The following is a 21830-nucleotide window of genomic DNA, read 5'->3' on the forward strand; positions in this document are numbered from 1 at the left end:
ACCTGGCCTTGAACACCTCCAGGGAGGGAACATCTTCAGCCTCCCTGGCAAACGTGTTCCAGTGTTTCACCACCCTCACTGTAAAGAGCTTCTTCGTAACATCTAGCTTAAATCTCCCCTCTGCCAGTTTAAACCCATTACCGCTGGTCCTGTCATTATAAGACCTGTAAATAGTCCCTCCCCAGCCCTCCTATAGGCCCCCTTCAGATCCTGGAAAGGCTACACAGTCTGCTTGAAGCCTTCTCTTCTCCAGGCTGAAGAGCCCCAACTCTTGTAGCCTGTTCTCATAGGATCATCTTCATGGCCCTCCTCTGAACTCACTCCAACACTTTTGAGGTCTTTCTTGTGTTGGGTGCTCCAGAACTGCATACAGTACTCCAGGTGGGAATCTCACTGGAGCAAAGGGGAAGAATCCCCTCCCTTGCCCTGCTGGCCACACTTCTGTTGATACAGCCCAGGGCATGGCTGCTGTCTGGGCTGTGCATGCACACTGCTGGCTCATGCTGAGCTTTTCATCAATCCAGATGCCGCGGGTCCTTTTCCTCAGGGCTGCTCTACAGCCATTCACCACCCAGCCTGTATTAGTGCCTGGAATTACACTGACCCAGGTGCAGAACCTTACACTTGGCCTTGTTGAATTTCATGAGGTTGGCCTGGGCACACCTCTCCAGCCTGCCCAGATCCCTTTAGATGGCATCTCTTCTTTTTAACAAGTCAGCTGTGCCACATAGCTTGGTGTCAGCTGCAAACTTGCTGATGGTGCACTCAATTCCTCTGACCATGTCACTGACAAAGACTGGGAGTCAATAATTCATTGCTGTTAGAACTATCTACACATGAAACAATCATTAGTTCAAGTATAAATGCTTATTCACCAATTTTATTTTTTCCCCCCTAACAACAGCTAACAAGTGTTTTATAAGAGTAGTGAATTGACTTTCAGACAAGCAATACAAAAGAAGAGTGGCAACTTATTTACTTAAATATTGTTTTAATTTTCATTACACAGCTGTAGTCACTAAGCTCAACATTTTTGCACTGCATAACAAGCTGCTATTATAGGAAGCAAAACACTCAAATTCAGCACTCTAGAGACTCATAATTAGATGAAGAATTACCAAGATCCTTCTGTGCCCTAAGATATACACCATCATTTGGCTTCATTATTGCTGATGTTTTCATATGGTTCATGGAACACGGGGAGGATTGTGATATGAAAGCAATCTTTTTAGTAGCCAACTTCGAACATTCTTGCACAAGTTCCCAAATGATGCCTTATAGCAGTGAAGCAATCATTTCAGGTCATAAAAAGATGAAGAACTTTAACTTTTTTTTTTCCACTGAGAAAATGATTATTTATACTCTTAAAATTAAAAGGACTTTGTACAAAAGGGCTAGAAAGATCTGTGTTTAATTACATATTTCAAAATGAAGTTATACAAAACAATTGTACTGCTTATACTCAGTAAATATATTAAAAACTTAAGAGACCAGGAAGCAAATAAACAGACTCGTCTGTAACTAACTGCAATGTTTTCTGGGAAAGCATGTCATGAGCAATTTGTCCCTTGTGACTGAAAACAAAGAGAGAGAAGAAAAAAGGCAAAGAAAGCGAGTTTAAGCAAGGAACTGCAACACCCTTCTTGATCTTGCATGCAAGCTGAAAATGAGAAAAAGTTTCAGTCATCTAGTCTACAGCCTTATTTAAAGATCAAAACAAGCTTGAGCAGCTTAAAGCCTTACTTCATTAAAAGAAAAGAAGCTACGCACAGTCAAAGAGTTAATTGAATGCTAAGTGGGACATATGTCCTTCCAGCTCTGCTTAAATGACAGAAACATTATTTAGAAACTGTCCTGTATTGCACAGAAGACAATCAAGATCCACTTTACAAAAGCTTCTTCCACAATCTGACATTTCTTTTCAAATTTTGTATTATCTACCAGTTTCCTTAAGATCTCCAGGTTGAGTTTTAGTAACTTGCTAAACAAACTATGGGTATGAATTAAAATCTTCAGGAATTTACAAACGAAGTGCATATAGTATATGGTGACATGCACACATGAGAATAACAGTGTCAAGATACTTGCTAAGGAAAGCCTTCTTTTTCACCTACAAAATGAGAAGTACCAGTGATCAAGTCCTGCTGCAGCACAAGTCTGTATGAACGTGTAAAGCTTTCGCTAAGACTACATAAATTCTAATATGTAACATATGTTCTCAGTAAGCGAACAGTTTTTCCCTCATTCCTTTTAATATGCCACAGAGCTAACAAACATCCAAAATTTTAATGCAGAGGGTGTACTGGAAGTGTCATCCACTCTTCTGAATACACTAATTTGGATACTTGTAAGTCATGTTACTATGATTCATTGTATTTTTTGGCTAATCATTTAACAATTACTGATAAAATGTTAAACATCTGAAAATGCTTTAGGGCACAGGAGATTAACACTCAGAAGGCCAGCTTCAATTTAAAATTCACGTCTTGCATCCATGTTCTAACCATTTAAAGTATCTTAACTGAAAGCACAGTAATATATGTTAATTATCTTGCTGAGCAACACAATTCATATAAGATTAGAGCTAATTTTGATCTTCGATGATGCAGGAGAGATCCAAAATCAAATTGGCTGTCTCCACAGCTACTTGTAGGCCACTACACTTTGCAGAAAAACAGTCCAAAGTCAGAAAGTCAGCAACTTTTTCCAGGGGCTCTTTAGGGCAACCCTGTTTAACAGGACAGCCAAACTGGCCTCGCAAAAGCCTCCATTTGAGATTTTCAGTCTTACTCTTAATCCTACAGCCACATTCTGAAACTAAATCTGACCAATCAGAGTCAGAGGGAAAACCTGAGGGAACAAACCAGCAGTGTCCATAAACTGTATCAGTAAGAATTTCTCCACCATTATGATTGAGAGAACAAGCTACAGACTCCAGGGAACGGCAAAACCCATCAGTGACCAACTGGTATTGTGCCTGAGAACAATCTACATCTTCCAAACTGCTGCTGGACAGACTATAACTCTAAAATAAACACAAACAGAACAAACAACATAAAAAACAAATTGGAAAGCAGAAAATTAGAACATTCTTTTTACAGAAATATGTAATTTTAATTAAACATGTATTGTACTGTTTTCCTAGACAGTTCTGTCCTAAATAAACCAAAACAAACCCAAAATCTGTTCATATGATCTGTTCATATGACTTCTAAAGAAGTCTAAGCTGAGTTCTACATGATTCTTTCAATATAAAAATAAAAAAATCTACATTTTTAATACTTAAAACTCATGTATTTACTATAAGAGATACTTAACAAGTACAGATACAGTATCAACAAGTCTGAAAGATGTGATTAGCACCGAGTGCTTCAAACAGACCCCATTGTTTTGTATCAGCAGTTAGCAAAAATGCAACACAAATCCAGAAAAGAGTTTAAACTGTAACAGTTACATAAATTCTTACTTCCTAAATATATCAAACAGCTCTAAAAGAATTTGTACCTTACATACCTTGTGTCTTATGTAGGAAGCCAGGTGAGTTTCTGTACAGCCACCTCCTAATAATGCCAAAGGTTCCTTGACTGTTAACTGTAACACATGTTCTGCCGTTTCACAGGCACGCTGAAAACCATACGGATTTGTCATTAGACACACTGTGCTGGTTTGTGGCTAACTGGAATAGTTTAATGAGAAAAATTAGATAATAGGCTGTGAAAAGATAATAATGGTGATGTCTGCTTCACTCAGAGGTCCACTGAGACATACAAAACCAAGAACACAAGCATAGGTAAGACAGAGTGTGTGTGTCTCTCTCTGTCAGAGTGTTTCTGCTTGGATCTGTGTAACTAATCCTTCTGCTTCTAACCTCCCTTGCTGATCCTCCAAACTCACCTTGCATGTAAGGCATACTCTGGGATAAGGTAGAGGGTGAAAAGAAGGTGCAAGGGTGATTGGGAGCCCCTCCTGGGGACTCCCATTTCTGGGAGTGGTGTTGTGTTTCTGTATTACTTTAAACTTGTGTATTTCTGTAAATAGCTGTATATGTTGTAAATATCTTGCTTGTATATTCTGCTCAGCTGTGAATATAAAGCTTCATTCCTTAACTTCCACCTGGCTGAGTCTAGTCTGGGTGATTTCGTAAGTGTGGGGAGGTGGGTAACTCCCAAACTCTCACACATACCATGATTAACCTGATCTGCCCTCACTGACAAACCTACTGGAGTAAAATTTTCAGTAGTTTCTGGTACATACTTCTAAACTTAAATTATGTGTGGATATAAAGCTGTTGAGCAATTTCCAAATCCATGTCCACCTAATGAGAAATTGCATTTGCCCACATGCAGTATAGAAAAGGAGAAAGATGAAGTGGCCTTCTAGTCTTTTTATGTTTTTGCAAAACAGGGTGACAAATACAAAGTCAATCAGTATCAATGACATTTCTCTATCAACTATTCAGTACAAACCCATGCTTGAATACCTTTACAGGCATTGCTGCTGGTCTTTAGCTGGGCATTTTTTCCTTTGTGCTTTCATAGACCAAGTAACGAGAAATGGTTATTTTTACAGGCCTCCAGAGCAGGTGAACAATATTTCTGCCTCTAAGCAACTTCCCATATTAAAACAGAGGCATTAAATGAACAGGAGCACCTCAAGGACTCTGAAATTCTGAAAACAGGAATGCTTTTGAATTGCTCTCTTGAAAATGTACACCCAAACTCTAAGCTACATTTACACACTGAAGAAAAAGCTCTTTCCTAAACTCACTGGTTTTCTCATTATTTTGTCATTTAAAACATGACTTTTCAAGGAAGATTAAGAAAATTTGCCTACCTTCAATTCATCCCATGCTGTTTCATTTCTGTTGCAGAGTACCAAGCTGCACACAGCCGTGTGGCTAGGAATTAGATGCAGGAAATGTTTTGAAGCCACACTCTGAATGCGTAGATCTTTCAAACTGCCGTAACTACTAGGAGACAACAAACATATGGATGCTATGGGCTTTGAACCTGTAGTTAAGAAAAGCGGAGAACAGTGTTGCTGGCTATCAGAACTGCTGCATTTCAAAAAGCATGCACTTTTTTCCTCTTAGCTTGTTTAATGGTATGTATTCAACACCACCTAACATTTCAACCTACACAGAAAACAAAACAGAAATACAACACGTTTTCAAGGTGTAAGACTTCAGTGAGAGTTCAAGATTAAAAACATAACTGTTTTGTTCTTAGAGATCACAAATACTCCACATTTTGCAAGCAGTTACTATAACTGGATATTCCTCCTGTAGCAATCAGTAATCACATGCACTATATCATCAGAGCCTACAAAAGACCAATTGCATCTTAACACATGGTTCAGACTAGAAAACAACAACTCTTGTTCAGCTGTCAAACTAGGACACAGAAACAAGAGAATCCTTACTCTGCAACACGAGGTTTTCATTACAAAATGAATGCTAAAGGTGACTGTTTAGCACAGAAGTTGCTTGTTACCTGTCATCCGACTCAGGGGTTCCATTAGAGATAGCCCAGCTCTGTCCACAGCCACGACATGGTTCTCTTTCAGATACTGTTTCAAGGACGGATGGATAACTTTCTGGCACACTATGAGACCAACCCCATCATCAACCAGCTGCTTTCCTAAGTTAAGCAATTGATTCAGCTCTGACATTTCTAGGGAAATTCCATGATGGACTGTTATAGTTCCTTCTTCAGGGTTGAAGCAGTCTCCTGACAGAGACACACAGAAAAGCGCTACCTTGATCATGTTTGAACAAGTTCTTTTGACAGCAAGTTGTTTTGCCAATGGAATTTCCAGTGTTTCTATAAGTAGTCCGGGAAGAACAGTAGAATCTGCAACTCTTCTGCCTTTCACAGGTACTATTATACACTTTCCTAAAACAGCATTAGTCTCAACATGACAAGGAACAGTAAACATAAAAGCCTTTAAAATTAGCACAGTGAGATGATCAACCTCTGTTTTGTTAAGCATACAAGCAGGTTTGCTTGTTAACACACTACGTACCAAACAAAGAAGGGTCTCAACACTGCTGAAATCCACAGACACTCGGCAACCACAGGCCTCAGATCTGAGGTAGTCCATGCACAGACTCAAAAGATGCTTGCTTATTTTAACAACAGTACAAGCTCTTACATTTAGGCTTTTAAAGTTGTCAATCAAACTACAGCAAAGGATGGCAGTAAACAAGCCACAGTCACTGAAGCGGGATATATGGTTCTGTACAGATGCTGTCAAAACCCTTAACACAGGATGACTGACAGAAAGACGATGGAGTATAGCTGAAGACTGTGACGTTGTGCAAACATAGCCACCCGCTCCATTGTGGAGCTGTTTGAGTCTACCAGCTGGACCATAGCAAGACTTTAATACTCCACTCAGCACAGACAGTGACTGACTAACTGTATCTTTAGTTAAAGGATCACTTGTAAATAATGGAGGCTTTTTAGCTTCAAGGCGAGACATTTTCAAAGCAACATTTTAATTCTGGCCAGCAAAACAGATTTCACTTTTATTTGGATAATCATAGTGTTTTTAAAATTTAAGTTAGTAAATTTTCACTCTTGGCATCAATTTTAGATGAGAAATAGTACATACAGCATATATTACATTCCTGTGACTGATCATAATCAATCTCTTAAAGTGAGATTCAATCATGTTGTGCAACTGAGACATGACAACAGAAGGCTATTTCATTCCTGGCGATCTTTTTTAGCTTCTGATTGAGATCGAGCAGACTTCTTTGCAACAAAGTTTACAAGCATGCTTCCAAAATGAACACCTATGAGTGAAAGTCCTGCTACAAGCAGAAAGTTCTTCCTACTCCAGCTAGTTTTCCTCATCTCTTCTTCTGGTAACACTCACAGAGAGGCTTCAAAGCTATTATATCTACAATAAAAAACATAAAGGCATAAGGATAATCTTATTACACTGTTGCACAACCTGGACTGCTGTTTTTCACAAAGAAATGCCACAAGGACAAACAACAAACTAGAAAGCCTCTTATTTGAAAACTAATCTATTAGTATTATATCTAGTATCTTTGTTAATGTGTATTCTGACCATCCATTTATGCTCTTTCATCTACAGGTTTATCCCTGCTGCTAAACTGAGTAAGTGTGATCTGGACAATCAGGTAGAGAGGTGGATTGTGAACTGGTTGAATGGATAAAGTCAGAGTTGTGATTAATGGGATGAAGTCTAGTTTGAGGCCTGTATCTAGGGCAGTCCCTCAGAGACTGGGTCAGTGTTGGGGCCAGTACTATTCGATAAATTCATCAACAATCTGGATAAGGAAAGTGAGGGCACTGTCAACAAGTTTGCTGATGACACAGAGCTGGAAGGAGTGGCAGACACACTTGAAGGCTGTGCTGCCATTTAGCAGGATCTGCATCTGGGAAAGATCACCCCCATGCACCCGTACAGGCTGGGGGATGATCTGTTGGAGAGCAGCTCTGGGGAAAAGGACGTGGGTGTCCTGGTGGACAAGACGACCATGAGCCAGTAACGTGCCCTTGTAGCCAAGAAGCCAATGCCATTCTGGGTGCATATTAGAAGGGGTGTGGTTTGTAGGTCAAGAGAAGATCTTCTCATCCCTTTACTTTGTCCTGGTGAGGCTGTATTTGTAATACTGTGCCCAGTTCTGAGCCCTTTAGTTCAAGGACCTCATGGAAATAGTTGAAAGAGTCTAGCAGAGAGCCACAAAAATGACAAAAGGAATGTCTCTTTAGCTTGGTAACCAAGAGGTGACCTCATTCATGTTTATAAAGATGTGAAGGGTAAGTGTTGGGAAGATAGAATCAGGTTCTTCTCAGTGATGTCCAATGATAGGACAAAGAGCAACAGATGCAAAGTGGAGCACAATAAGTTCTGCCTAAACACAGGGAACAACTTACTCACTGTGAGAGTCATGGAGCACTGGAACTGGCTGCCCAGAGAGGCTGCGGAGTCTTCTCTAGAGATATTCAAACCCTGCCAGGATGCATTTCTGTGGCCATACTCTAAACAAGAGGGTTGGACTAGATGATCTTTCGAGGTCCCTTCCAACCCCTAATGTTCTGTGATGCTGTGAAGTATCAGCCCACTATGAATTGCACTAAATGATATGAAAGTGTCAAAACTGCAGCAACGTTAACTGGGTTTTACGTGAGAACAAAATATCTGAGTTACTCAGCACTGTTTCCCAGGCAGTCACTTGAGAAACAAAAGCTTTTAAGCCTTGAACAATTTAAGAACACTGCCTCTTAGAGATTTCTTACCTCAAGGTGCCTTCAAAACTTAAAGGGATGTATATTTACTTTTCCATGTAATCTTCACAATTATTAGAGGTCTCTCATACTTCATATTATTTGTTTTCTATTGTAATTGCCATCCCTACTGTGAACACAGTATGTGTTACTGTGCAAAGCCACATTTTTGGGCAGATGTGAACTGTGGCAGACCCTGTCACAGGACTCTGATTGCTGTCTTGAAGCTATTTGAGTTCATACTGAGCTCGAGTACTGCATTCAGTTTTGGGCTCAGTTTAAGAGTGACAGGGATCTGCTGGAGAAGGTCCAAAGTGCTACAAGGATGATTGGGAGACTTGGGTCTTTTTAAGTCAGGAGAAGAGAGGGGATTTAATAAATGTTTACAAATATCCGAGGGCAGGGTGTCAGGAGTTGGGGCACAGGCTCTTCTCACTTGCTCCCTGTGATAGGACAAGGAGTAATGGATGGAAGCTGTGGCACTGGAGGTTCCACCTCAACACAAGGGGGAACTTCTTTAACGTAAGGGTCATAAAGCACTGTAACAGGCTCCCTAGAGGTTGTGGAGTCTCCTTCTCTGGAGACTTTCAAGATCTGTCTGGATGCATTCCTCTGTGACCTGAGCTGGATTGTATGGTCCTGCTCTGGCAGATGGACTGGGTCCCTTCCAACCCCTGACATCCTGTAAATATTAACCCAGATTTAAGACCCATAATACCATCACTTAATAGATCCTACTGCACAGGAGTCAGCAGTCATTTTTGAGATGTATGATGTATTTTTAAGCCCATACAACTGCCAGATTAACTCAGCTTAAAAAAAAGAACCTCTGGAAGACTAAAGTTAGAGCAGCAAGACTGAATATTAGAAAATTCTGGTCTGACGGATTGATCTGCTGCCTCAAAGACAGAAACAAATAATTAAGCAACTTACCCACAATACACAGGCAGGGCTGATGCTATTTCTCCTTATTTTTCTGATCACTTTGAATCACATATGACACAATCCCAGGTTCTGCAACAACATCCTCTGTCTTCACTTGGAAAATAGGGCTGGATTTGATGTGCAACCACCCCCAGTGTACCAGCCCAAGGCCAGTTCCCATAACAATCAGAACTTTGTAGTCCTTCCAGATGGTTTTAAGACTCATTTCAAGCTGGCATCTACCTAGGTAAAGATAATTTATTTTAAATATATCTGAGAAATTCTTTTTTGTACTCTGCAAAAATAGCACAGAACAGATGAACCTGAACGTTAAAATCTTTAATTACACTGCAGCAGCAGATTAAAACACAAAATGACATCAGAAAGTCTTACTTTGTTGATTTCTTTTTTTAAGTTGCAAAAATAACCTCAATTCAGACATCTTGAAATGTTAATTGCTGCATTTGCTTCAAGCTTTGACTTGCTAAAGCTTAAAGCTTTGTTACTTTGTTTACCTAATTACAAACCTTACTGCTCGAGATGCTATATGGTCTAAAAGAAACCAGTTTCAAAACACAACACTTCCCCCCATCGCCCCACTTAACAGAATTCAATGACTAACCGAGCTTCTAACACAATCTGGAACTTGTAACGTGCAGGCCAAACAAGCTCCAATGCTTCTGCTACATTGTCCAGAGTAGCAGCTACGCCTGGCTGCCTTAGCCCTTTATCTTCACAGGCTACAACACTATCAATTGACGCATAAACCTCTACTTTCCATGGGATCGTCATTACAAAGCAAGCAAGCCAGCAAGCAAGCAAAAGCGGTGAAGGAAATATGTATATATGCTCAGGTTTTACATCAGAATAACTCCTTGGTTTAAACGAGTAGAAAGGTACAGGTCAGAGTATACGTTCCTACATCTGCCCAACTTCATGCACCTGACAAACGTCCTACTAAACTCCCGTTCATCACACCGTGATTTCACATCTGCATACCATTCGTGTGCAGGCAAACAAGACTCAAAGGTCATATACACGAGGCAGCCTCGAACAACTTAACAGACACTGAAACAAGCGACTGCGGTCCGACCTAACCAGCTCCTTCTCCAATGCGTGGCCAGGGCTTTGCCCTTGGTCATACCAGAACAATACGACTGTCGCTGCTAGTAGTACTCATACTTGGCCGTATACTACTGCCCTGCGTTCCAGCGACTCTATAGCGCGGACACCTTGCAGGGCAGCGACTCCCCTCAGGCCAGACAGCTGAGGAGGCCCGGGTCAGCGGGAAGGACCAGAGCGAAGGACACCGCACCTGAGATTTCTCTCCCCTTCTTTCACGCAGCGAAAAGTTGCGGGGTGAGGGAGACGCTACTCATCCACTCTACCGCCCTTGTGGCGCTCACCTCAGCTCTCAGCCCCGAGGGGCGAGGCGGGGACCTCTCAGCAGGACAGGACAGGACAGGACAGCACAAGGCAAGGAGCGCGCACCCCGCTCCAGCGGCCTGCGGCGGGCAGCAGCCGCGAGCGGCCCGGAAGTGCGAGCCGCGGCCCGGAAGTGCGAGCCGCGCCCCTGCGCCGCCCGCCATTGGCCAATCCCGTGTCGCGAGGCGACGCACCCTGCCTTTCTCGCGGGGGGTCAGGCGCGCGCGGCTGCCTCAGCGGCCATCTTGCGTTCGGGCAGCGGCTACAGCTGGCAGCCATTTTGGATAGGGGTGAAGAAGCTCATCTGCGGCAGCCATCTTACTTGGGGGCAGGAGCCGTTAGAAGCGTTGAGGGCAGACGCGGCGTGCTAGGAGGTACGGCGCGACTCCATCGGTAGCCTTGCTACTTGGCTGGGACTCTGGTCCCGGTCCTGGTTCTCAGTCTGGTTTTCCTTCCTAGATAAATGTTTGAGGTGACGTCCTACGGCAGCTGCTGCTGTGCGGCCGGTGCCAGCCGGGCCCCGCACTGCTTCGCTGGTTCCTTTGGGCGCCGCCCCTTCAGTCAGTTTTCCCATCCCGCCACCGGCCGGGTTTGAAATTGTGTGCCGCGCCCTGGTTTTCTTGCCTTACTGAACTCCTGTTGCACCCACACCTCATCGCTTCTGCTTTTGCCGTATTGAACCTACTTGCAGGTGGGCAGCGTCGCCCCGACCAAGAAGAAAATTTTGTTGCCTTGCCTGTTTATTTTTCCTTTAGCTTCCCTATTCCGCACCGTTTCTGTATTCACTGCGCTTTCTCCCCCTCCTCCTGGCGTTCGCTGGCAGGAATGCCCTGTGCTACATTCATATGTTAATGGGTGGGTATATTTTCGAACAGACTTTATAACTTAGAGGAAGTACTTTACGCCCGATCTCCATACAAAAAGGAATGTGACTGTTTTTGAGCGTTCCGTGGAAGAGCTGAAAGCAGTGTGCATTTCATATTTAACGAACTTAACCTGTTCCATAAAACTGCTAAAAATAATTCATTTAGCAATGAAAAAAAAAAAAAAAAAGAAAAGAAAAAGTAGTAGCCAATCTAATACTACACAGATTCTCCCATTCCTGGAGTTCTGTGTAGTCGTTTCTGAAAAAGGCTTGCTCAGCTTTAAGGTGAATTGGCAGCTCATGAATGAAGATAGATAACGAGCTACAAGTGTGCTAACCTGTGGAAGAGCTGTTTCCAAAAGTTAAATAGCAAAATTAGCAGCAGAGGGCCTAAGAATCATTAAGCTGCAAAATGTGAAGATTCTGGTATGGGTTTTTGTTTGTTTGTTTTTTAACTAGAAATACTTTACTAGATAAGTGAGTAACTGAGTGTTGCACTGCTTGTCCTAAGCTTGGAATCAGTTCTCAGAAACGTCATGACGAGTGGTGCTGGATCTGGACTGGACAGCACTGAGTCTCATATGTAAAGACTGGAAAGTTTAGAAAAAAACTCTCTTTTTTGTTGTGACAGTTAATTTTAAGCTACAGAAATAGTTAGCATGTTCTAGAGAGTCCCTTAATTGGCACCTGTTTCGTTTCTCCCTTTTTCAGGCGCCCACCTCTCCCACAAGTGGGCATGTGTGGCAGGAGTTTGCAGTTCCTCATTCCTGCTGAGTTCTAAATTCTGTCACCATAGGACGACACTTCTTTGCTAAGGTAAGACACAATTCATCAGCTGGCAGAAAACGCTTTAGCTTGCTCTCTAGGAGGCTGTGCTTTCTGGTTTCTGAGTATCTACCATTCCACTTAATGCCGTATTTAAGACAGAAAGATATTCTGCCACACTATTTTTTGGAGTGTCTCATTCCTCTGACTGAAGGGACCCCATGTGTTCAAGTCATGTTGTGCAGGCTGTCTTATCAAAAAACTGGATGTTCAAGTACTACAAATACTGTACCAAGACTTAAAAAAATAGGTGTATATAACTTCTGAGAGGAGTTACTTGAGTGTTTACCTTTGCATTTCCTTTTAGAGGTTTACATTAGTTTGCAACAGATACAGTATTCCATGAAACAGTCTTGCTACCAAATAGTAGGAATTTTAATAGAACTGTTTTTGTTATGGTGGATGGGTTGGTCTGTTTGTTTGTTTCAACAGAAAATACGTGTTCTAGAGCTTGTTTGTGGTTTGTTTTTCTTCTACAATTGTTTGGTGGCTTTCCTCATTTTTGGTTGCCTTAGTATTCAGGTATTTTTTCATCTGTGACAGTTTCATGACTTTGTTGATGATTCCAACATTAGGTACATCTTTTTTAGTTTCATAAGGATTTACTTAGATTTTTTCTGTCTGCTGTATTTCCTTTGTTTTACTTGTATGGTCAGTGTAAAGAATGGGATAGTTGGCAAACTCCAAAGGGCAGCTTACTCCCATGAAGAGCCAATTGAACCAAAGGTAACTTTTCTTGTACTTGTTTGTTTATTTCACTTAGGTTGTTTGTTTGTTTTGTTTGGCTTTATTTTCTTGTATTACTTTGTAAATTTGATGTAGAGAGATTTTCTGCCTGCCAGCAGTTATTCTCACATCCATAGTAGCAGACTTGTTGCAGTGATATGGCAAATTGTGTAAAAAAAAAAAAAAAAAAGCTGATGTCAGGGTAAGTTCAGCTGATTCATCTGTGTGCTTTGTTTGTTCCTAAGCAGGATGTGAGCATTTGGAGAAGAGATGATGCTTTGGCATATTTTGTTGCAATCTTTCTTCCTATTTCTGGTACTGTAGCAGTTAATGATGAAACATTAGCAATCCAAGTATTGCTCTTCAGATCACAGGCCTGCAACACCATCGTGAATTGTATGACATGCACAACTCAAAAATAACATGCAATCTAACTGTATTCTTGGAATCCAAGTATTGCCTGCAACACCATTGTGAATTGTGTGACATACACAACTCAAAAATAACATGCAGTCTAGCTGTATTTTTGCAATCCAAGTATTGCCTGCAGTACCATCATGAATTGTATGGCATACACAACTCAAAAATAACATGCAATCTAACTGTATTCTTGCAAGTGTGAAGCAAAGTACTTTTACTTGTGCTTCAGGATATGGTAGTATGCACTCTGTAGATGTTGGGTTTGTTCAATACTGTCATTGCTGCTGTAGGAGCTCTTTGCTGCTGATGTACTCCAGAGCAAATTGTCTTTTTAATCACAAATTTTCTAACTTAAGGTTATGATTCTAGCTGCTTGTGGAAGGGACTGTACTATTTAACACATTCATACTTCTTGCTGTTTCTTGCCTCCTGCTTTTCCTATTTTTTGATTGTTTTTTTTAATTCTTTTCTCTTTGCGGGGGGTTCACTTAAGGGTAGGAAGTAGGGATCATTATTAAAGCTCTGGATACTGGCCATTCATTACAATTAATAACCCAGTCCTGAGATGCTGCTGACAGTTGTTTTTTTTTTAAAGATAATCTAATGAATTGTGCATGCCCAGGTTTTGTGGTGTTTTGAAATGGCTGTGATGTATTTTATTATTTACTTCATGGTTTTCAATGCTGGTTTGGATAGTCCTTCCCTGGAATTCTTGAACATCAGGAATAAATTTTATACACTGGGATAAGAAACTCAGAAGCGTAGTTGGTTTTCACTTGGAGACTGCCATTTCTCTTTGGCTTTTTTTCTGACCTAGTTGTAGCAGATGCCATTTAAAGAATTTCTGTATTTTATCTCCTGGTATGACTCTTAGAGTTCCTCTGTGTTTACTTCGTACAGCAGCTCCTCATTGCCTGACTGCATTGAAAATACAATGTCCCAAGTGGTCCAGAGCACAAGTTTCTAGGGCTGCTTTGTGCAAGAGTTTCTAGGGATGCTTTGTGCAAGGGAGAATAGTAGCTATATGGCACAAGGTGTAATGTTCCACCTCTGCATGACTGGTATTTGAAATTCAACTTTCTGGATGTAACTTTGTGTTTACTATTTCTGTTCAGTTGCTAAGAGCTTGAACTTTAATAAAATGTTTCAAGTATTTGCTGGAAATGTATAACTATATTAAAGCTTATTTTCAGTAGTTACATGCAGACTTATTTTCAGTTTGGACTCATTTTAACTTGGTTACAGGAATAACTGTTTTCCACCTTGCTGTTTGCAATTCCTTTGCTGTTTCTATCTCCTACTCCTTGGATAATGATATGATAAATAGAGAAAATATCATTGAGGTAATTGGGAATTTTTGTTGACCTAGTATATGAAATTGTGCCCTTGGTACTTTCACATTGGATTTGAAATCTTAAATCTTGCCATTTGGGTATTTGGAAGGGAAGTGCTGTGCAGAAACCTTTGGTTCAAAATGATTACTGCTGAATCTAAAGATCAGAATTATCTGTGCTATGCTGTGTAGTTGTGAAGTGGGTCTTTATCTCGTTTCGCACTTTTTTTGGAAGTTAAATAAGGATAACAGCTACATTTTGATATGTGCAAGTGTAGTGCCTGACAGAGACATGTATCACCAACCTGACTTGTATCCTGAAGTTTTGACAGCTCTATCGCAATACTTGCAGCATTACAGTAAGAAATGGGTTTGTCTTCCTGCATTCCAACTGTTTTCCTATACCATCCCTTATGAAATTGTCCAGATTTGTCTGTTTTTTAAGAGAGTAATCATTTAGGAAACTTCAGACTGTAAGAGGCAGGTCTATTCTCAGTGTAGTTTTTGTTAACAGTTCTCTTCAGGCAGCAGCTACTGAGGCTTGTTTTCTTTCTTGATTTTTGAAGCTTGAACTGTATTGTTTGGACACTGTCTTTTGGCAGTATATTTAGACCCTTGTTCACCTGGTTTTCTGCTCAGTCTTAGGCTCATTCTTGTCTGTTTCCTCTTTCTTGTCCTGTGTGAAAGTAGGATGTGTCTTAATGTTTTAATTTCTTGGATTTTGTAGATAATAATTTGGTACTGTAGGGCCCATTCCATGTCTTTTTTGAATTCCAGCATTGTGGAAGTAGCTGGAAGACTGATGAATTGAACCTAGATTTGACAAGCAGAATGGAGAGGTGTGGAGAGTGATAAACTTGCCCAGCAGCTTCAGTGCCATGACTGTTGTTAGTTTGGAAAACCAAAAAAGCAGTTAAACTGAAGTCACTGTAGAAGATGACTAGACTTGTGGTTTGGCTTACAAACCGGGTTGAAGCTTGTAGTCACTTGAGTGAGATATAGTGTTCTTCTAATTAATCTTACCAATTAATTGAAGGTTTCTTCATGTACTCAAGAGAGAGTGCATTTGACTTCCAGCATGAATTAATGCTTCTTGAGTTGCTTGTGATGGTCTGAGACAGAGTTGAGGTCTGTGCAGCTAAATGTACTTCACTCAATATCCTAAATTAAGCAGTCTAATTCCTGTTTGGAATAAGCAAAAGATAATGTCCAAAGTTCACTTTACTTTTGTACAACCACGATAATTCTGAGGTCACATTGCCTTATGCCTGTACTAGCCTAAGATGTCAAATAGATCTAGTATATGTGTATGTATGTGTGCATACTGGGTGCACCAGAAGCCATAGTTTCTTAAGAAAGTGACTGTGCTTTGTTCTTGAACTGGTTTAAACTTCGAAACCACAGCTTACCAGAACTGCAGGTAGTACATGGGTAACTCAGTTCTGATGCTTGCTTATTGATGCTTTTTCTGGGCAAATTCTGAAATGTTCTTGGTTTTGTATTTCATTTTGGATCCTAAGTGCCCGAACAGTTTACAGTGTTCACTAAAAGAAACCAAGAGAAGTCGTTAAGTACAGCTCCTTTAAATAAGAGTTTTCCTCAATTTTCTTAAACTAGAATATAGCATTTGAAGAACAGCTGTGGGAAAAAAAAGTGCAATAATTAAAAAAAAATCCTTCTTATTTTTTCTCTAATAGTGATTACTTTTAATATTTTTACAGGACCTGCTTACACTGACTTGTCATGGCATCCAACAAATTTGTCATTAAGGTAAGTACAATGTCATAGTTTTCATTACATAAAAAATCTGTAATACTGCTTAGAATGTATTTTTATTAATTTAAAAGTTAGCGATGAAGAAGTTTCAGGCCTCTGATCATAGCAGCATATTTTTTTAACCACCTTTTCTCTCTGGAAGTGAAATTGTATCACTGATTTGTTGCGGCAGAGTATGCCTGAGGTCAGCCAAAGATTAAAGCTGTGTAACTAGAAGTGATTAGTTGTGTAGTTAGAAGTAGAATCTTCATGAATTCTCACTAAAACAAAATCCAGAATTGATTCTTCTCTTACTGTAATCTTACAATATTTGTGTACTTCCTAGATAACCTAAGAGTTTGTGGTTTAAGATGCAGCAATGTTCTTAAACTCTTTCTGCCCCTTCACTCATTTGCATCTTTTGTGCTGCTTCTCCTACTTCCAGGGACTACTTGCCTTATACAGTAAAATGCCATTGCTGTTTATTTTGCAAACGGTCTCTGGCTTTTAGTTATGTATCTGAAGAATAAAGCTTTTCAAAACATAGCACTTGGTGATTGTTCTACCATGACTACATCAGCTTAGCAACAAAGAAAACTTCATTGTTCAATAGAAGATATGACCTTTTCTTTTGAACCTTCTCTCTTGTTTCTGTGTTCCTATATGTCCTGAGTAGTTCAGGTAATGCATGCATTTCAAAATGATTAGTCCAGTGCATTATTCTCCTGGAAATGTGTTTTACAAGAATTTTCTTAACCAAAGAGACCTTGGCATTTTTGAAAGGCAGCTACAAAAACCTTCCTGACTGATTGTACCATGAAAGCCGTTGAAGTTTGGCTTTTTGAGTCACTGACCTGTTCAACAGGCAGACCAAATGGTAGATTTTTGTGTGCTATGTGTAATATTCCAAGAAAAAAGGCTGTCATTTAGTGAGATGTTTGCTTTATTTTTTTTGCTGTTTAGCGTGGTTATAAACGGACTGATGGTATCATGTATATATTGTTCATTGCTTTTGAATTGATGTAGGAGTTAGGATCAGAATGGTTTCAGTTGGAAGTGACCTCAAAGATCATCTAGTTCCAACCCCCTGACATAGGCAGGGACACCTCCCACTAGAACAGGTCACTCAAGGCCTCATTCAACCTAGCTTTGAACACCTCGAGGGAGGGAGCATCCACAGCCTCCCTGGGCAACACGTTCCAGTGTTTCGCCACCCTCATTGTAAAGAACTTCTTCCTAACATCCAGCTTGAATCTGCCAGTTTAAACCCATTACCCCTGGTCCTGTCATTACAAGACCACCTAAATTGTCCCTCCCTAGTGCTCCTGTAGGCCCTCTTCAGAAACTAGAAGGCTACTACAAGGTCTCCTTGAAGCTTTCTCTTTTCCACGCTGAAGAACCCCAAACTGTCATAGCCTGTCCTCATAGCAGAGGTTAGGAGTTAGAGTCAGGACATGTACGTTTTGTTTTTAAGACATTTTACCTGATACTCTCTGCTGCTGTTGGAGGCATAACAAGATGAGCTGATACCTCATCTCCATACCATGTCTTCTACATTATTTTAAAGTTTCTGGATTTTGTAAGCATGTTTACATTAATTTTCTTGCTAAGAGAACAAAAATTCCATCTTATCATTCCTTTCAATCTTAGCTGACTGCAGCCTAATTTAGATGCAAAAACCTATAATGTGCTTAATGGTTTTGTTTCTTACCAACACATTTTAAGGGAGAATCTCTGTACCTCCAATGTAATGGTCAGTTATATTCAGTAGAGGGAGTAGTTGGACTATTTTTGGAAGGCTATCCCAAGACTGGTTTTATGGGCAATTAAGTGATTCAAATAACATAATTGATGCAGTAAAATAGTTTTAAATCTTAGCGCAAGAGCTACACACTCTTGTAACACATTGTCTTCACTTTACAACTGGCTGAACATCTACAGCACATCACAACAGTATGGTAATATTTTACATGTTAGTTGGATCAGCAGTTTTCATCTTTAGGAAATATTGATACTTCATATAGAACTGCAAGGCAAAATACACCCAAATCTAGAAAATAAGGCATATGAATTTAATTAAGCTTTCCCTGTGTGTTGCTACAATATTTTACTGCTGTTCTGAGATGTAAATCTTTACTTCGACTTAAAGCAAAATCGTGAACTGTGTATGGATATGAAAAATAATATTACTAGAGCCTTGTTTAAAAGTTTGGACAAACTAGAAAGACTTGCTCTTCTAAGATTGTGTAAATTTACTTTATTCATGCCGAACTGCAGAACTAAATATAGTAAATTTTGTGGTTGTAATAAAAAAAAAATGTTTTCTGCAGTTTGTTTGTTTGCCAAACATTGAAGACTTGAAGTTGTTACTACATTTCATTAGCTCAGCAAAAAAGGAACCTTTTTTTTCTCACTTTGTCATTTCCTACTTTGAAAAATTAAGACCTCTGCTGTGTTTCAGATTTGTAGGCCTTTGGTAGCATGTATCTTTGACTAAGCTAATTATAGTTTTAGTGTTCTTTCTGCACCCCACTGCAATCAATTTTTCATCAATGTTCCTTGTTAGCAATTTAAATTATTGCATAATGGAAGTGTATGTGAAACAGTTTTGGTCCTTTCTACTTCAGACTTTTTTGTCTTGCTTTAAACTTCCAAGTGCTTTGGAAGCAGTGAGCATGTTTTTCTCTTTTATGCTGGAAACAAAGATGGGAGTACTGGCAGACAAATGACTCTGACTGTAGTGTGGTCACTTTTCCCCTTCATTTTGCTTGTGTATGTGTCCTTTACTTTCTGATGTTAAAGTATCTTAATGTAGTCAGTAAGATATGATTTATGAGCAAAGGCATCTTAGCGTTTGTCTTTGCATATCTTAGAAGTGCTCCATGAAAGAAAGTGTGCATAGGAGGAATGCTGGTTACAAGTCCTAACAGTAGGTAGAAGGAAATGGAAAGATGTCTTCCTGTCAGGCAGTATGCTGGTCTGTACTTACAGTGCTGTGTGGGTCATTTTAGGATCTGCTTACAAACCTGTGGAAGTATTACTGTCTTTAGTCTGGAATAAGAAAATAAGCAGTTGATTTTGAAGGGGCATTTTTTTAGTGTTTAAAAATGTTAACAGATTCCTAAGGTTAAAGCTTTACCATATCTCTGGCATTGCCAGTACTTTCTCTTTTTCTAGCAGATAGCTGAAGTGTAACACAGCAATAGTATGTTGACAAGATTTTTGTATCAAATATGTCAGTTGGGTTAGTTCTTAGGTGACATCTAAGTGGGCAAGACAGAATAAAGTTCCCGTCTCTCTGAAGTGTGTCTATTGAATTACCTAATTGATTTTTCTGTAAATATTTTGCTTTGTGTGAAAGTGATGTTTGCTGCTTCTTGCAAGTTGTTTGGAGAGGAAAAAAAAATCAAAAAAACCAAACCAAAACAAGGAAGATGAGTAGGTTTTCTCGTCTAATTGTAAATTTCTTCTCTGATTCCATATAATGAGTAATGGAGCATAGTAAATGCACTTGACATGAATGCAAGTCTCTCAAGTGGAGAGCAAGAATAAAGAATAATTGTGTTTAATGGTTTCATGTTGTGACTGCATGAGTTGCTAGAGTAATACTGCAGAAGCTTTTTCTACATGCATAGTTTTGAACTAATAAATACATTATTTTTCTGGTGCTTATTTACATGTGATGCTCCTGTAGTTGGAGCATTTATAAATGTTTCAATAGAGATATGCAAATTACAAGTTTTTGACAATCAAACAATTTGTAAAAGCTCTACAAACTAATCAGAATTCGTTTCATTTTCTGTATGCTAGATATTCTTATATTTGCTTTTGGGAAGTCTTTAGAAATTAATAAATAGTTATATTAAACATTTGGTGGTGATTTTTTAAGGATAATGTTCTAAAGCAACAATGCTTACAGCCACTATAAATGGAGATGGTTGGAATTGTTATTATCAAGCAGTATCATACACTTCACTCGGCTGTGATGTTCATGTCTATGCAAACAGATAAAGTATAATACTTGTCTAAAAAGGCTTAAATGTCTTAATAAGATAAGGGGGGAAATAGGATTTAAAAGAAGTAGAAAACAATAATGGCATGAAGGACATCTATTTAGTTCTCTTTCTTAACTCTGCATTTAATTTCCAATTTCATGGGACCAGCTATGGAGCTACTTAAGTAAATAGATTTCAGAAGAAATAGAAGAAGTTGGGATGTAGAGGGCATGGGGGGAAGAAAATTTAAGTGTATGGTCTAATTCTAAACCTCCTGGAGTCAATGAAAGTTTCCTCACTGACCTCAGAGGATTCATTTTCAAGCCTAGGGAAATGATGAGTGGATGAAGAATTGAGAGATTAAAGTGTTAGCAGACAGAGAAAGGAATGGGAAGCCAGAGGGATAAACATCAGTAGTGGAAATACGACGTTCACAGGGATCACTTCAAATAAGGAGTAAAAGAGGGGTTCAGCTTGCATTACTTAGTTGTTTGGATTTTGTGTTGGTTTTTTTTCTTTTTTGTAATTCAAATAAATGAATCTGATTAGTTTTAGAAGTTCCAATTGTGGTAGAAAATGAGGCTTTTATGCATTGTAAGCACTATACAGCTGCAACAGTGGTATGGGATTCAAAAATTTCACCATACCATGTGATACTAATACTATATTTTTTTAGATGTAATTAATTCAGAGATATCATCTCCATGTTAATTGCCATGTGCCGTATTTCTGGCCAGCACTACCATATTTCTCACTGACACTGTTCTGCTTGTTGGAGTGAAGGAGGAAGAGGTGGGAAACTTAGAAACAGATTCCGTCTCCCAAGTCTGGCAAAACATGAGGGCTTAGCAGAGATGCTCTATGGGGTCACTGAATGCCTTTAGGTCCTGGGAGAGACTTCAGCTTGTGCTGTAGGTGAAATTCTTCAGCTCTTTCCGGTGAGTTCAGATGGAGGTTAATTCACTGAGGTAAAGGGATCCTTTCATGTGGTACCTGGTATCGTCATGTACAACTGGTTAAATGATGCAGCTTTTGCTCCTGATGTTACCACCATGAAAATTTAATATAGAAATTACTGTATTGTTTTGTGTGGCCTCTCCTTAACTGAGATAACACAGTTGGATTCTGATTTGTGGAAGTTAGATCTGAGAATTTGAGTGTGTTCTGCTTGGTCTGTGGACTAAAAGGGAGAAGAAAGAAGGTACATTTTTATTCTTTCCTTATGTTACATCCATATGGTTCATAACTTCCCTAAAAGGAGTCTGTTTTTAAAAGCAAAATAATTGCTTGGTTTCAAT

General features: G+C 39.6%; 4 protein-coding genes across 13 annotated transcripts in view; 1 reads left to right on the forward strand and 3 right to left on the reverse strand.

Annotated features, from left to right (window-relative positions):
* Positions 1–971: 971 nt before the first annotated feature.
* MKKS (MKKS centrosomal shuttling protein) lies at positions 972–6483 on the reverse strand. The gene is made up of 4 exons (XM_064146124.1): positions 5493–6483; positions 4834–5009; positions 3514–3624; positions 972–3025 (listed from the first exon to the last, which is right to left on the reverse strand). The coding sequence occupies exons 1-4, from the start codon at positions 6481–6483 to the stop codon at positions 2585–2587; spliced, it is 1719 nt and encodes a 572-aa protein (XP_064002194.1). The 3' UTR covers positions 972–2584.
* On the reverse strand, positions 6483–6860 carry LOC135176788 (uncharacterized). Its single transcript, XM_064146137.1, has one exon. It carries the CDS (start codon positions 6858–6860, stop codon positions 6711–6713), a length of 150 nt encoding a protein of 49 aa, XP_064002207.1. The 3' UTR covers positions 6483–6710.
* A 2362-nt stretch (positions 6861–9222) lies between these two features.
* On the reverse strand, positions 9223–11034 carry LOC135176787 (uncharacterized). Of its 6 annotated transcripts, none has more exons than XM_064146136.1 (2): positions 10936–11034; positions 9223–9431 (listed from the first exon to the last, which is right to left on the reverse strand). In XM_064146136.1, the coding sequence occupies exon 2, from the start codon at positions 9412–9414 to the stop codon at positions 9223–9225; it is 192 nt and encodes a 63-aa protein (XP_064002206.1). In that variant the 5' UTR covers positions 9415–9431; positions 10936–11034. The 6 variants fall into 6 exon arrangements, with proteins under 6 accessions (XP_064002206.1, XP_064002202.1, XP_064002204.1 ...); XM_064146132.1 differs by lacking the exon at positions 10936–11034 and adding an exon at positions 10595–10702; XM_064146134.1 differs by lacking the exon at positions 10936–11034 and adding an exon at positions 10595–10674 and having other exon boundaries at positions 9223–9427.
* The window catches only part of SLX4IP (SLX4 interacting protein), a 76046-nt gene continuing 65064 nt past the window's right edge, over positions 10849–21830 (forward strand). The window contains exons 1-4 of one of the 5 annotated variants that reach the window (XM_064146127.1): positions 10850–10987; positions 12190–12294; positions 12960–13029; positions 16504–16552. In XM_064146127.1, coding sequence (XP_064002197.1) covers positions 16526–16552 — 27 coding nt within the window. In that variant the 5' untranslated portion in view covers positions 10850–10987; positions 12190–12294; positions 12960–13029; positions 16504–16525. Of the gene's footprint in view, positions 10988–11123; positions 11305–12189; positions 12295–12959; positions 13030–14694; positions 14793–16503; positions 16553–21830 lie in introns of those variants that run through there. The other 4 variants (XM_064146128.1, XM_064146129.1, XM_064146125.1 and 1 more) reach the window with 4 other exon arrangements.

This window comes from Pogoniulus pusillus, chromosome 7, assembly GCF_015220805.1.
Source record: "Pogoniulus pusillus isolate bPogPus1 chromosome 7, bPogPus1.pri, whole genome shotgun sequence".
Taxonomy (NCBI): Eukaryota; Metazoa; Chordata; class Aves; order Piciformes; family Lybiidae; genus Pogoniulus; species Pogoniulus pusillus.

Bases quoted from the DNA above. Each gene is read 5' to 3' on its own strand.
- LOC135176787 (XM_064146136.1), bottom strand. From the start codon at position 9,414: ATGAGTCTTAAAACCATCTGGAAGGACTACAAAGTTCTGATTGTTATG.
- MKKS (XM_064146124.1), bottom strand. From the start codon at position 6,483: ATGTCTCGCCTTGAAGCTAAAAAGCCTCCATTATTTACAAGTGATCCT. The intron at 3,625-4,833 runs GTAGGCAAATTT...TATGGTTTTCAG, and splicing joins CAGCATGGGATGAATTGAAG to CGTGCCTGTGAAACGGCAGA. The intron at 3,026-3,513 runs GTATGTAAGGTA...TGTTTATTTTAG, and splicing joins CTTCCTACATAAGACACAAG to AGTTATAGTCTGTCCAGCAG.
- LOC135176788 (XM_064146137.1), bottom strand. From the start codon at position 6,860: ATGAGGAAAACTAGCTGGAGTAGGAAGAACTTTCTGCTTGTAGCAGGA.